Source organism: Oncorhynchus clarkii, chromosome 14 (genome assembly GCF_045791955.1).
Source record: "Oncorhynchus clarkii lewisi isolate Uvic-CL-2024 chromosome 14, UVic_Ocla_1.0, whole genome shotgun sequence".
Lineage (NCBI taxonomy): Eukaryota > Metazoa > Chordata > Actinopteri > Salmoniformes > Salmonidae > Oncorhynchus > Oncorhynchus clarkii.
Genome location: NC_092160.1, coordinates 10070731 through 10085886, shown reverse-complemented (window position 1 = coordinate 10085886; position 15156 = coordinate 10070731). Strand labels below are relative to the sequence as shown.

The 15156-nt window shown below is 42.8% G+C and overlaps 1 protein-coding gene across 1 annotated transcript in view; it reads right to left on the bottom strand.

The window, feature by feature from the left end:
- The window catches only part of LOC139366239 (discs, large homolog 3 (Drosophila)), a 140907-nt gene that overhangs the window by 87283 nt on the left and 38468 nt on the right, over positions 1-15156 (bottom strand). The window contains exon 4 of the mRNA XM_071103503.1: positions 13890-14000. Coding sequence (XP_070959604.1) covers positions 13890-14000 — 111 coding nt within the window. The remainder of the gene's footprint in view (positions 1-13889; positions 14001-15156) is intronic.

The following is a 15156-nucleotide window of genomic DNA, read 5'->3' as shown; positions in this document are numbered from 1 at the left end:
CATCTCAGATACGAAGACGCAGTCAAAGCCAATCACAGCTTCAAGGCGGTGCTTGAAGGCGGTGGCTTGAAAAGACGTTGCAAGCAAATCCATCATGGCACACATGACCAAGCACATGTTGGAACCATCCTCCCTCTGCCTCTCAGTCTCTCTTACCTATCGTCTGCATCATATTTACCATCCAGCAGTATGCAGCGAGGGGGTTTGCAGTATAAAAGGCAATATATGACAGAGGGAATGAAAATGGATGGATACAGTACAGCCAGGAGAGATGAATGGAGAGCCGGAAAGAAACAGACTGCCTATACTGTAGGAACACAGATATGTTTTGAGATGTGTTTGTGTGTACAGTGCATTCGGAAAGTACTCGTTTTCTACAGTTTGTTACTATAAAGCCTTCTTCTAAAATAGATACAATTATTTTTTCCCCCACATTAATCTACACACAATACCTTATAATTACAGGTTTTTAGACATTTTTGCACATTTAATTACAAAAAAAAGTATTCAGACCCTTTGCTATGAGACTCGAAAGTGAGCTCAGGTGCATCCTGTTTTAATTGATCATCCTTGAGATGTTTCTACAACTTGATTTGAGTGCACCTGTGGTAAATTCAATTGATTGGACATGATTTGGAAAGGCACACAGCTGTCTATATAAGGTCCCACAGTTGACAGTGCATGTCAGAGCAAAAAGCAAGAAATTAAGTCGAAGGAATTGTCTGTAGAGCTCCGATACCAGATTGTGTCGAGGCACAGATCTGGGTAAGGGTACCAAAAAATGTCTGCAGCACGAATGTTGTCAAGAACACAGTGGACTCCATCATTCTTAAATGGAAGAGCAATCGGGGGAGAAAGGCCTTGGTCAGGGAGGTGCTCAAGAACCCAAAGGTCACTCTGACAGATCTCCAGAGTTCCTCTGTGAAGATGGGAGAACCTTCCAGAAGGAAAAACATCTCTGCAGCACTCCACCAATCAGGCCTTAATGGTAGAGTGGCCAGACGAAAGCCACTCCTCAGTAAAATACACATGACAGCCCGCTTGGAGATTGCCAAAAGGCACCTAAAGACTCTGACCATGAGAAACAAGATTATCTGGTCTGATGAAAGAAAGATTGTACTCTTTGGCCTGAATGCCAAGTGTCATGTCTTGAGGAAACCTGGCACCATCCCTACGGTGAAGCATGGTGGTGGCAGCATCATGCAGTGGGGATGTTTTTCAGCGGCAGGGACTGGGAGACTAATCAGGATCGAGGCAAAAATGAACGGAGCAAAGTACAGAGAGATCCTTCTAGAAAACCAGCTCCAGAGCGCTCAGGACCTCAGACTGGGGCGAAGGTTCACCTTCCAACAGGACAACAACACTAAGCACACTGCCAAGACAACGCAGGAGTGGCTTCGGGACAAGTCTCCGAATGTCCTTGAGTGGCCCAGCCAGAGCCCGGACTTGAACCCAAGCAAAAATCTCTGGAGAGACCTGAAAATATCTGCGCAGCGACGCTCCCCATCCAACCTGACAGAGCTTGAGATGATCTGCAGAGAAGAATGGGAGAAACTCCCCAAATACAGGTGTGCCAAGCTTGTATGGTCATACCCAAGACGACTTGAGGCTTTAATCGCTGCCAAAGGTGCTTCAACAAAGTTCTGAGTAAAGGGTCTGAATACTTATGTAAATGTGATGTTTCCATTAATATATATATTTTTTTATAAATGAGCAAAAATGTATAAAAACCTATTTTTGCTTTGACATCATGGGGTATTGTGTGTAAATTGATAAGGGGGAAAAAAACATTTAATCCATTTCAGAATAAGGCTGTAACGTAACAAAATGTGGAAAAAGTCAAGGGGTCTGAATACTTTCCGAATGCAGTGTATGCGTGAGTGTGCATGTGTGCGTTTCTAGTACCTCTGGGAAAAAGAATCCTATTCCTTCACAAATGATGTAATATGAAATATAAAATATTTTGCTAGGTCTCCTAAGTCAAAACCAATCAATGACCAGTAGTCTCTGTATAAGCAGGACAGGGAAATTGAATGAGAGCGAGAGAGAGAGAGAGAGAGAGAGAGAGAGGGAAAGGAAGAAAGAAGGGAACAGAGATACACGAGGTTACCAATGGCAAATCAGACCAAGAAATGGTCTCCAACACGGCATAGTGTACTATATTAGCTTATAAAGTAGAATGGATGCATGTTCTTTTAAGAATATTCTTACTGATGCATTGGATATAAAGTCATTTCAATAAAATGCTTTACTCGTCATTAAGGCTTGAGAATAGTGTGTATAGCAGTGTACTATACTAATAGTGGCAGCATCTGGGTCCATATCCTAGTGCAGTCCTACTCACACAGTGAGGGTTCAGACGCATCTGGGAATAGATGCTTTCTCTGAGACTAATTTCCAAAAGCGAAACGTGTTCACTGTCAACTGACAAGACGTTGCTCGGGGTTCTCCTTAGTTTATAAGAGTCAAGTAGGACATCTACAAAACACTTACACAGAGGGGCGTTTCAACTGAGATGGAACATCTGTAAAGATTATTTTGTAATTATTTTATACTGAGAGGTACAGGTAACTGCCAAAATACTGGAAACACTTGATTAAATGAGGGATACAAAGTATATTGAGTTAATTAAGTAATTCATATCCCATCAATCTTAGGGTCATGTATAAAAATGCTGGGCAGGCCATTATTTTGTCTATGCCTCCATATGACAATGTCCCCATCCACAGGGCACGAGTGGTTCCTGAATGGTTTGATGAGCATGAAAACAATGTAAACCATGGCCATCTCAACTCAATTGAACACTTATGGGAGATTATGGAGCGGCGCCTGAGACAGCGTTTTTCACCAATAACATTCTCGTGGAAGAATGGTGTTGCATCCCTCCAACAGAGATCCAGACACTTGTAGAATCTATGCCACAGTGTATTGAAGCTGTTCTGGCTCGTGGTGGCCCAACACATTACTAAAACACTTTATGTTGGTGTTTCCTTTATTTTGGTAGTTACCTATATATCACTGAAATAAGCAATATCCTACATGACAATGAATTACTATTTTATCCTTATAGCAGGATACATTTTGGGGATAGAAATGTCTAGAAGCTAATACTTTTTTATTTTATTTTGTTTCACCTTTATTTAACCAGGTAGGCTAGTTGAGAACAAGTTCTCATTTACAACTGCGACCTGGCCAAGATAAAGCAAAGCAGTTCGACACAAACAACAACACAGAGTTAAACATGGAATAAACAAACATACAGTCAATAAGACAGTAGAAAAAGTCTATATACAGTGTGTGCAAATGAGGTAAGATAAGGCAATAAATAGGCCATGGTGGCGAAGTAATTACAATATAGCAATTAAACACTAGAGTGAGAGATGTGCAAAACATGAAAGTGCAAATAGAGATACTGGGGTGCAAAGGAGCAAGATAAATACATAAATACAGTATGGGGATGAGGTAGTTGGATGGGCTATTTACAGGTGGGCTATGTACAGGTGCAGTGATCTGTGAACTGTTCTGACAGCTGGTGCTTAAAGTTAGTGAGGGAGATATGAGTCTCCAGCTTCAGTGATTTGTGCAGTTCGTTCCAGTCATTCGCAGCAGAGAACTGGAAGGAAAGGCGGCCAAAGGAAGAATTTGCTTTGGGGGTGACCAATGAGATATACCTTCTGGAGCGCGTGCTACGGGAGGGTGCTGCTATGGTGACCAGTGAGCTGAGATAAGGCGGCGCTTTACCTAGCAGAGACTTGTAGATGACCTGGAGCCAGTGGGTTTGGCGACGAATATGAAGCGAGGGCCAGCTAACGAGAGCGTACAGGTCACAGTGGTGGGTAGTAAATCAGGCTTTGGTGACAAAACGGATGGCACTGTGATAGACTGCATCCAGTTTGTTGTGTAGAGTGTTGGAGGCTATTTTGTAAATGACATCGCCAAAATTGAGGAACGGTAGGATCGTCAGTTTTATGAGGGTATGTTTGGCAGCATGAGTGAAGGATGCTTTGTTGCGAAATAGAAAGCCGTATCTAGATTTAATTTAGGATTGGAGATGCTTAATGTGCGTCAGGAAGGAAAGTTTACAGTCTAACCAGACACCTAGGTATTTGTAGTTGTCCACATATTCTAAGTCAGAACCGTCCAGAGTAGTGATGCTGGACGGGCGGGCAGGTGCGGGCAGCGATCAGTTGAATAGCATGCATTTAGTTTTATTTGCGTTTAAGAGCAGTTGGAGGCCACGGAAGGAGAGTTGTATGGCATTGAAGCTCGTCTGGAGGTTAGTTAACAATGTCCAAGGAGGGGCCAGAAGTATACAGAATGGTGTCGTCTGCGTAGAGGTGGATCAGAGAATCACCAGCAGCAAGAGCGACATCATTGATGTATACAGAGAAGAGAGTCGGCCCGAGAATTGAACCCTGTGGCACCCCCATAGAGACTGCCAAGGGTCCGGACAACAGGCCCTCTGATTTGAAATACTGAACTCTAACAGAGAAGTAGTTGGTGAACCAGGCAAGGCAGTCATTTGAGAAACCAAGGCTGTTGAGTCTGCCTATAAGAATGTGGTGATTGACAGAGTCGAAAGCCTTGGTCAGGTCGATGAATACGGCTGCACAGTATTGTCTCTTATGGTGGTTATGATATCGTTTAGGTCCTTGAGCGTGGCTGAGGTGCACCCATGACCAGCTCTGAAACCAGATTGCATAGCGGAGACGGTAAGGTGGGATTCGAAATGGTTGGTGATCTGTTTGTTAACCTGGCTTTCGAAGAACTTAGAAAGGCAGGGTAGGATAGATATAGGTCTGTAGCAGTTTGGGTCTAGAGTGTCTCCCCCTTTGAAGAGGGAGAAGACCGCAGCAGCTTTCCAATCTTTGGGAATCTCAGACGATATGAAAGAGAGGTTGAACAGGCTAGTAATAGGGGTTGCAACAATTTAGGCAGATCATTTTAGAAAGAGAGGGTCCAGATTGTCTAGTCCAGCTGATTTGTAGGGGTCCAGATTTTGCAGCTCTTTCAGAACATCAGCTATCTGGATTTGGGTGAAGGAGAAATGGAGGAGGCTTGGGCGAGTTGTTGTGGGGGGTGCAGAGCTGTTGATCGGGGTAGGGGTAGCCAGGTGGAAAGCATGGCCAGTCGTAGAAAAAGATGAGGATGAGGTCAATATCCTTCCAGGATACCCGGGCCAGGTCAATTAGAAACGCCTGCTTGCTGAATTGTTTTAGGGAGTGTTTGACAGTGATGAGGGTGGTCGTTTGACCGCAGACCCATTACGGATGCAGGCAATGAGACAGTGATCACTGAGATCAGCAGAGGTGTATTTGGAGGGCAAGTTGGTTTGGATGATATCTATGAGGGTGCCCGTGTTTACGGATTTGGGGTTGTACCTGGTAGGTTCATTGATAATTTGTGTGAGATTGAGGGCATCAAGCTTAGATTGTAGGATGGTCTGGGTGTTAAGCATGTCCCAGTTTAGGTTACCTAGCAGCACAAGCTCTGAAGATAGATGGGTGGGCAATCAATTCACATATGGTGTCCAGGGCACAGCTGTGGGCAGAGGGGCAACGGTGAGAGACTTGTTTCTGGAAAGGTGGATTTTTAAAAGTAGAAGCTCACATTGTTTGGGTACAGACCTGGATAGTAATACAGAACTCTGCAGGCTCTCTGCAGTAGATTGCAACTCCGCCCCCTCTGGCAATTCTATCTTGCCGGAAAATGTTATAGTTAGGGATGGAAATTTCAGGGTTTTTGGTGGTCTTCCCAAGCCAGGATTCAGACACGGCTAGGACATCCGGGTTGGCAGAGTGTGCTAAAGCAGTGAATAAAACAAACTTAGGGGGGAGGCTTCTAATGTTGACATGCATGAAACCAAGGCTTTTACGGTTACAGAAGTCAACAAATGAGAGCACCTGGAGAATAAGAGTAGATCCAGGAACAGATATAGACCTTATTAATGAATAAGTATGAATTTATCTCAGACGTGACCAACTGAGCATTATTTGTGTGTGTGCATGTGTATAGTTGTGCACACATACGTGTGTGTTTAAGTAAACACTGTGTCCAATTAAAGGCTTAGGGACTTCTGGGAAGATCTGTTTCAACAGTATTAGGGAATTTATCTTCTGAAATGAAATTGGCAACCCTTGACAAAAGAAAATGGGAGATAATGGATATATGGTTTTAAATCACAGGTTAAGGATATGCCCCATTTTTTTGTTTGTGGAAATGTGAAAGGAATGTAGGAGAATATAACACAATAGATCTGGTAAAAGATAATACAAAGAAAAAACTAACCGTTCTTTTGTATTTTTTTTGTACCATCATATTTGATACGCAAGGGAAATGCCATATTGTACTATTCCAGGCCAGGTTAAATTTAGATTTCAGCCTAAAACTTTGCACACACACTGACAGCAGTGTATGTGCAAAGTTTTAGGCTGATCCAATGAATCATTGCATTTCTGTTCAAAATGTTGTATCAATCCTGCCCAAATGTGCCTAAATGTGTTTATTAATAACTTAATGTTCAAATTTGTGCACTCTCCTCAAACAATATACCACTGTAATAGCTACTGTAAATTGGACAGTGCAGTTAGATTAACAAGAATTTAAGCTTTCTGCCAATATTAGATATGTCTATGTCCTGAGAAATGTTCTTGTTACTTTCAACCTTATGCTAATCGCATTAGCCTACGTTAGCTCAACCGTCCCATGGATGGGACACCGATCCCAAAGAAGTTTTAATATTGTGAAAGTTGAGAAATAAATATAGTAGGCCGAGCCTATAGAAAGCTGAAGGGACCCTACTCTTTTTAATAGAGGCCATCAATCTGTTTTCTCCTGCATTTGCATTGCCTATAGAAATGTTGCGCAACATGAGCTCATGGGCTCTCATAAAGTGTTTGATTAGATTTTCGATTAGATTTTCATTGATATCAGAATGATTAGAGGGACAATAGAGTGCTGAGTACCAGGCAGTTATCAAGTTCGGTAAGCTACTAATGACCATCAGCAGCATCAGAGCTTGGAGAAGCCTAATTACCGTGACTAAATTTGACTGCTTCATGACTCACGACCGCCGATTTGGCGGTAATACGGTCACCGCAAAAGCCCTAGGATAGGGTGTGACTGCTTCTTTAAGACAGCTTCTCTGTCCTCTCTACTTACATGGGCATGCATCCTGTCAGGTGACCAGGGAGTAGTCACATTGTTTCTTGGAGAATGCATAGAAATGACCGAAATGCTCTTACACATGCTGTGTGTGCAGGGGGTAAAGGGTGATAATGGTGATGTTTGGGAATGTGTGTGAGAGAGAGTGTGTTGGGTCTTCCAGGTGGGTTTATGTGATGGGGGATGTGAGAGCTAGGTGACAATAGGCTGACAGACAGATGTGGGGGGTGCTGTGAGGTGGGATCTGCTGTAGCCCTCCCATAAACCAGAGTAAAATGCCCTCCTTTAAGCACAGTGCTTATATTTACAACAGGGGTATAGCCTAACTGGCTGGCATGAAAATAAACCACAGGGAAAAACATCCTCCATTCGCTATTTAAGTACATAGATTACATGTATTTTTTCCTGCTGCCCCCGTTTTTGATACAGGTGCATGATAATGGTCCATTCTAAATCAAAACAAATGTCACACATATTATTTAGTATTTGTAAATACAAGATTAAATCAAGATTAAATTAGTCTGATGGGTGACAATATTAGCCTATCACTTGTGAATTATATATTATGACTTGTGAATCAGTCTTGTTTCAATCAGTCGCACACCTCATGTAGCCTAGCCCATAGGCCTATATGTTTTAATAAGGTTTGTATCACAGCTAAAAGTGGACAAATAACTTCTTAAAATGCAGCATATTAATCTGCTTTACAAGGGGTGTAGAGCCTAACTGGCATATATAAGCAGCATGTGAGTTTAAAGTTTTGGCAAGAAAATTTTGGCCATAAAAATGCACCTTTATAATGAAATAATAATAATCGCATTTGCGGTCACTTTTGATAATGGTGTTTTCCACTAATGGAACATTTGTGCTTATAGCCTACTACCATGTACACATTGCTGCACTTATAATGTGAAGAAATAGCCTAATAGTTTATCAACATTTTAAGCTAAACATTCTGATCTGTTGCGTCAGCCACATTGCATAAAAAATATGTTTTGATGCTAGTGGTTGTATTAATTTGGGATCTATCACATCCCACAACTGTCCTAGACTATGTTTGGAATATTTATTTCTCACACAGAATAGAATGTCAACTTTTGTACTATGGAAGATAGTAGATTGACATAGGCTAGCACTTTTTCTGTTTGTTAGGCCTACTCATCTTGTTGGCTAACGAAATGTAAATGTGGACAGTTCTTCCAATATCTTCAATATGCACCTCGGAATTGGATAAGGACACACGCAGCTGCATCCCGATGCGTCTGTCTTAACTTTTAGGCTGTGAGAAAGACCCAATCACGTGACGGAGAGCCGTGTGAGTGAGAGACGCTTCGGATTGTGCAGCACACTCAGGGAGAAGGGCACAACGCAGCACTCCAGGATGCAAAAGGCATGGATTTCTTTAGGGTGCATTACGGCCACAAAGGGGATGCCACCGTGAAATCCAAGTGCTTGTCAAATTGTAAATGAGAGACTATTGGAGCGTGTACAGCCTGCATAAAAAAAAGCAGAACTCATGCTTTTCAAGCAACTTTTTTCAAATCATCGTTAATGTCTCATCATGTAGCCTTACAATGTATTAAACATCAAAACATATAGCCCAACGTTTGTCGAACAACTAAAGTTACATTAATAACTCTAAATTAAGCATATAGGAGTACCCATTCCTTTGTTAACCACTCAACACAGAATAGTGTTGTGCACACTCCCTCAAATCGTTTGGGAGAAAATATTTATATTTTATTCAGCTTTGTTCAATTGTATTCTTCATACTATAAAATAATATCAAATAATGTCACGGAATTATAAGCAAATCTGCTAAATGAACTAGTGTAGCCCACAGCCATTTGGCATAGCCACATCAGGACCTAACATAAGGACAACTCAGAGTCTGCTATTATTTTCTTCTGAAACAGACTACATTTTCTTCACATCATGCGTCTTTAGACCTGTCTAAAATAAATAATGGATTTATTGTGAAGGTGTAGGCTATATTACATGGATTTATTTACTTTTTAAAATGGCTTGTAGTGGAAGCCAGGAGATGCTAAATGTGTTTATGTTAATTAACGGCCAATTATTGTGACACCGACAGATATTTGTTTGACAATCACCGGCAGACAAAATTTAGTTGACTGCTACCATAACCCATCTTGATCCTCTCCTGTTGTCTTAAAGGAGCAGTCACACCATAACCCATCTTGATCCTCTCCTGTTGTCTTAAAGGAGCAGTCACACCATAACCCATCTTGATCCTCTCCTGTTGTCTTAAAGGAGCAGTCACACCATAACCCATCTTGATCCTCTCCTGTTGTCTTAAAGGAGCAGTCACACCATAACCCATCTTGATCCTCTCCTGTTGTCTTAAAGGAGCAGTCACACCATAACCCATCTTGAGCCTCTCCTGTTGTCTTAAAGGAGCAGTCACACCATAACCCATCTTGATCCTCTCCTGTTGTCTTAAAGGAGCAGTCACACCATAACCCATCTTGATCCTCTCCTGTTGTCTTAAAGGAGCAGTCACACCATAACCCATCCTGATCCTCTCCTGTTGTCTTAAAGGAGCAGTCACATCATAACCCATCTTGATCCTCTCCTGTTGTCTTAAAGGAGCAGTCACACCATAACCCATCCTGATCCTCTCCTGTTGTCTTAAAGGAGCAGTCACACCATAACCAATCCTGATCCTCTCCTGTTGTCTTAAAGGAGTAGTCACACCATAACCAATCCTGATCCTCTCCTGTTGTCTTAAAGGAGCAGTCACACCATAACCCATCTTGATCCTCTCCTGTTGTCTTAAAGGAGCAGTCACACGATAACCCATCCTGATCCTCTCCTGTTGTCTTAATTAACTGCAGGAAGGCTTGGAGATGGCTAGAGGCACAGGTCCCTCTCTCTCAGGATGAAACTCTACATCAGAGAATTATCAACCTGTATCCTCCTCAGAAGAAAAGAGATATAGCAAGACATCATCTCCCCGGGAATATGAAAAATAACAACTTAATGTATAGCAGATATAGTCAACATGGACAATAGGAATGTATCCAGAGGAATTGACATAAGACAAGGAATGGGTCCATGATGAAATACTCTGACCTGTGGAGGTATGACTGGGGCTAGTAGAGCTAACACACACACACACACACACACACACAAAACCAGAATGTAACCTGCCAAGAAGGCGACAGTTTGCTGTACCAGAAACACAGAGATAGGAAACAAAGGCTCCACGGCTCTGACTCCTATTAATAGGCCACAGTGGCAGAGAACAGCTGCTCCACCAACACAGCACATCCCACTGATAGAATAATGATAGAGGGAGAGAGAGTGAGGTAGTTGGAGAGATTGAGAAAATAAGAGAGAGATAGACAGAGAGGAGCGATGGAGAGAGTAAGAGAGAGAGAGCGAGGGAGAGAGTAAGAGAGGAGAGATAGGGAGGGAGCAAAAGAGGGAGCGAGAGATAGAGAGCGCAAGAGAGGGAGAGAGTAAGAGAGAGAGAGAGAAAGAAAGAGGAGACAGAAAGAGGGAGGGAGAGAGATAAAGAAAGATAGAGAAGGGGGATGGAAGCAGGGATGGAGGAAAACATAAGGAACATGGCGAGTCAGTAGAATAGTGTCGGTGGTGATGTAGGGGTGTTGGATAGGTAAGGTGTAGGGCACAGAGAAAGCTGTAATGGGGGATAGATGAATGGGAGGTGAGGGGAGACAGGCTAGAAGCAGAGAGACAGAGAGGGGGGGTGCTAAGTGACAGAATATGGCAGAATACACAGGAGAGAGATAGGCACCTTGTGAGTGTCAAGAAATGCAATGACTGTAGCATGCTGCAGAAAAGAAGGGAGGAAGAAAGAAAGATGGAGAGAATTAATGACGAGTGTGTATCCATGTATGAGAATGCAGAATCACATCTGTATATTTATGCATTTAATTCTCTGCAGCAAAGCAATGTATCTAAATCATGTGATCCATGCTAAATACAGCATCATTTGTAGATGTACATCTTTTAATATGCATCTGTGTGTCTATAGTATGACTGGGAATAAAAGAGAGATGCAAAAGAAGGAATGAAAAATAGAGAGAGAGAGAGAGTCAGAACAGTCTGTAGGGATGCAGGCAGGAGGAGGAATGTGGTTTCCATGGCAACCCGAGGTAGGCTGAGCTCTGGGTGTCCGTTCCAGCTCTGACTGCGCGTTGCACTGCAGCGGCCCTCGCCTCGCTCTCTCCATCCTCCCCCACTCTCTCCCTCTATTCCTCCCTCGCTCGCTCATTCACTCCATCCCTACCCTCCCCTGCCACCTCCTCGGCTCCCTCCCTCTCTCCATGCGAGAGAGATGAACTCAACACTATACACACCCATCTCCTTATTATCCAGACCCAGCTCTTCACTGAACACCATTGAGTCCAACTGTACTGTCACAGTGGTTTTATGCAGATATTACATTATCATACAAGCACAGTGATCCTGTATCACCATGTCTCAACCCAGGCAGCAGCCCCCTCCCCCCCCCCGCCCCCGCCCCTTGCACTAGTTCTCGGCTCAGCTGAAAAGCCAGCATCTGCGGGCATTCTGCTGCCATGTGCCGCTGGGCATGTTGTGATTGGGAAGGCATGTGAAAACAAGGCATGCCATGGTACTGTACTGTTGTAGTAGGGAACATGGACAGGAGGCCTGCCCTTCCCTCCCTCCTTTCCTGAAAGACAGACACAGAGGCTGTGTGATAGCAGGTGAGTCACAACCCTGCATTCTAAGGTATCGTGGCCCACTACAAATGACAGTTTATTTTATTTTTATATCACCTTTATTTAACCAGGTAGGCTAGTTCAGAACAAGTTCTCATTTGCAACTGCGACCTGGCCAAGATAAAGAGTAGCAATTCAACACATATAACAACACAGAGTTACAAATGGAATAAACAAAACATACAGTCAATAATACAGTAGAACAAAATAAAACAAAAAGTCTATATACAGTGAGTGCAAATGAGGTAAGTTATGGAAATAAATAGGTCATGGTGGCGAAGTAATTACAATATAGCAATTAAACACTGGAATGGTAGATTGGCAGATGATGAATGTGCAGGTAGAGATACTGGGGTGCAAAGGAGCAAAATAAATAAATAAATACCAGTATGGGGATGAGGTAGGTAGATAGATGTGCTGTTTACAGATGGGCTATGTACAGGTGCAGGGATCTGTAAGCTGCTCTGACAGCTGGTGCTTAAAGCTAGTGAGGGAGATGTGAGACTCCAGCTTCAGAGATTTATGCAATTCGTTCCAGTCATGGGCAGCAGAGAACTGGAAGGAAAGACGACCAAAGGAGGAATTGGCTTTGGGGGTGACCAGTGAGATATATCTGCTGGAGCGCGTGCTACGAGTGGGTGCTGCGCGGGTGACCAGTGTGCTCAGATAAGGCGGGGCTTTACCTAGCAGAGACTTGTAGATAACCTGTAGCCAGTGGATGTGGCGACGAGTATGAAGCGAGGGCCAACCAACGAGAGAGTACAGGACGCAATGGTGGGTAGTGTATGGGGCTTTGGTGACAAAACGGATGGCACTGTGATAGACTGCATCCAGTTTGTTGAGTAGAGTGTTGGAGGCTACTATATAGATGACATCACCGAAGTCGAGGATCGGTAGGATGGTCAGTTTTACGAGGGTATGTTTGGCAGCATGAGTGAAGGATGCTTTATTGCGATATAGGAAGCCGATTCTAGATTTAATTTAGGATTGGAGATGCTTAATGTGAGTCTGGAAGAAGAGTTTACAGTCTAACCAGACACACAGGTATTTGTAGTTGTCCACGTATTCTAAGCCATAGCCGTCCAGAGTAGTGATGCTGGACGTGCGGGCAGTGATCGATTGAATAGCATGCATTTAGTTTTATTTGCATTTAAGAGCAGTTGGAGGCCACGGAAGGAGAGTTGTATGGCATTGAAGCTCGTCTGGAGGTTAGTTAACAGTGACCAAGGAGGGGCCAGAAGTATACAGAATGGTGTCGTCTGCGTAGAGGTGGATCAGAGAATCACCAGCAGCAAGAGCAACATCATTAATGTATACAGAAAAGAGAGTGATATACAGTATAATCATATTGTCAATCTTTGATGATTCATCATACATGCATCATACATGCATGATTTACATAGTCTAAACGGACAAACATACATTTGAAAATATGACAGCATGCCAAGTTTCAAGAGGCTAAATACCATGAAATACCAGGCCCCATTATCTGCCCAGTGTTGACATATTGAGTTGAAACAGCTGTCAACATGCTTGCCACTTCCTTTTTTGACATAATGAACCCAAACTAAGCAATGTTTCAGCCTCAACCTTCCCAAATATCGAATATGCTAAATATCTGTCGAATTTCAGAAATCCACATCAGCAAAATCTACAACAATTCTGAATATTCTCATATCAACATTAGGATGAATTGTACTAAAGGCTGTGGTGGTTGTGTCATCACAACTGATATCACTGATTTGAGTCGCTGGGATAGTTCTGTGAGTCCGTGTGATGCATGCGCTGTAATGCCCTCTGATTATAAATATGTTCATAAGGTCACTGAGCTTAATGAAAAATAACAAACATCTCAGGACGTTAAGGGCAGCCCTGTGATGACTCGTTGAGCAGGCTGAGAGAGGATATGTGAGAGAGACACTGATTGGGTGAAACTTTTTTGGGCTCTTTTACGTTATGGAGCGTTCATTTGACCCCTGGGTGACTGACCTTTGGTGTCTCGATGTGGGAGCAGCTCACCAGCACCGACACACGCTCCACCTTCTGAGGGCTCCTCCTTGTGGTCACTCGTACCCGCGACACTCCCTCCTCCCCAGAGTTCTGTAGGAAGGACACACAGGATGAAATAGATCCAAAACTTTTTCTGTTTATCATTTCCGACATTAGGTAGGCTATTTAGATACAGGAAATGTATCTTCGGTCATTTATTGATGCTCTAGAACACTAAATAAAGCCTTGCTCACCAGAATAATGTCATAAATCGATAGAATGAATGCATCATCAACAATTTAGTTGACATCAGTAAAGTTCTCTTTCATTCCTACTTCTCTCCCACGGAGTAAAGATGTTTAGGGAAGATTTTCAGTGCAAAATGTCCAAATGACATCAGTTTCTCGACCGGTTTTACAGAAATGAAAAGCTGTGAAAACAATCAATCATGTTTATGATAGTATTTCAGTTCATCTTGGATGCATATCCTGGTTGAAAGTTAAATATGGTCAGCATTTATGTCGCTGAAAAAAAGCTAAGCACGCATTCACATTTCCTCAAGATTAAATAAATAAATGTATCATATCTCTCCACTCCTGTTCCCGAGAAACACAGTCAGTGTCCACACTTGGTGATAGTATATGAAACAGCTTGCACAGACTGCGAAAAACAACAGTTTACATGACACAGTATCCCGTTTAAGTTCAGCCTATCCCAGGGATTTTATTTGGGTTCCTCAAAACTGGGATACGAGCTTATTTTGGGTTATTGTAAACGGGATATGATGTTTATATGCATCCACTCAAAAACAGAATACTTGAGTATCCCGACTAATAACAGGATATTGGTGTGCACGTAAACATGGCCATTGTTGTAGCAACATTTAAAATTAATCTAGGCAACATCCATCTGCGATGGAACAGGTTGAGTAATACAGCCGTTGGCCTCGCTTTCTGTCGACCTCTTTGCTAACCAGCATTGACTGACTGATATTTGTTGTGCAAACAGTCACCGGTGCCCCGCAGAACCAATGGAGAAAAGACAGAGTATAAACTGGACTGTCAAAGATCTACTAAACATGACAAACAATGGGATCATAGTGAAGAGAAATGAAAACTCAACCAATACATAGTGACAGGAGAGGAGGAGTAATCACTATGTTCCAGGCTCATACAGGACAGACTGGTAGCCTAAAGACTGTAACTGTATGAAATGATATAAGGACGTTGGCAGCTATTGATTCTTACACACTACGTATGTATTATTC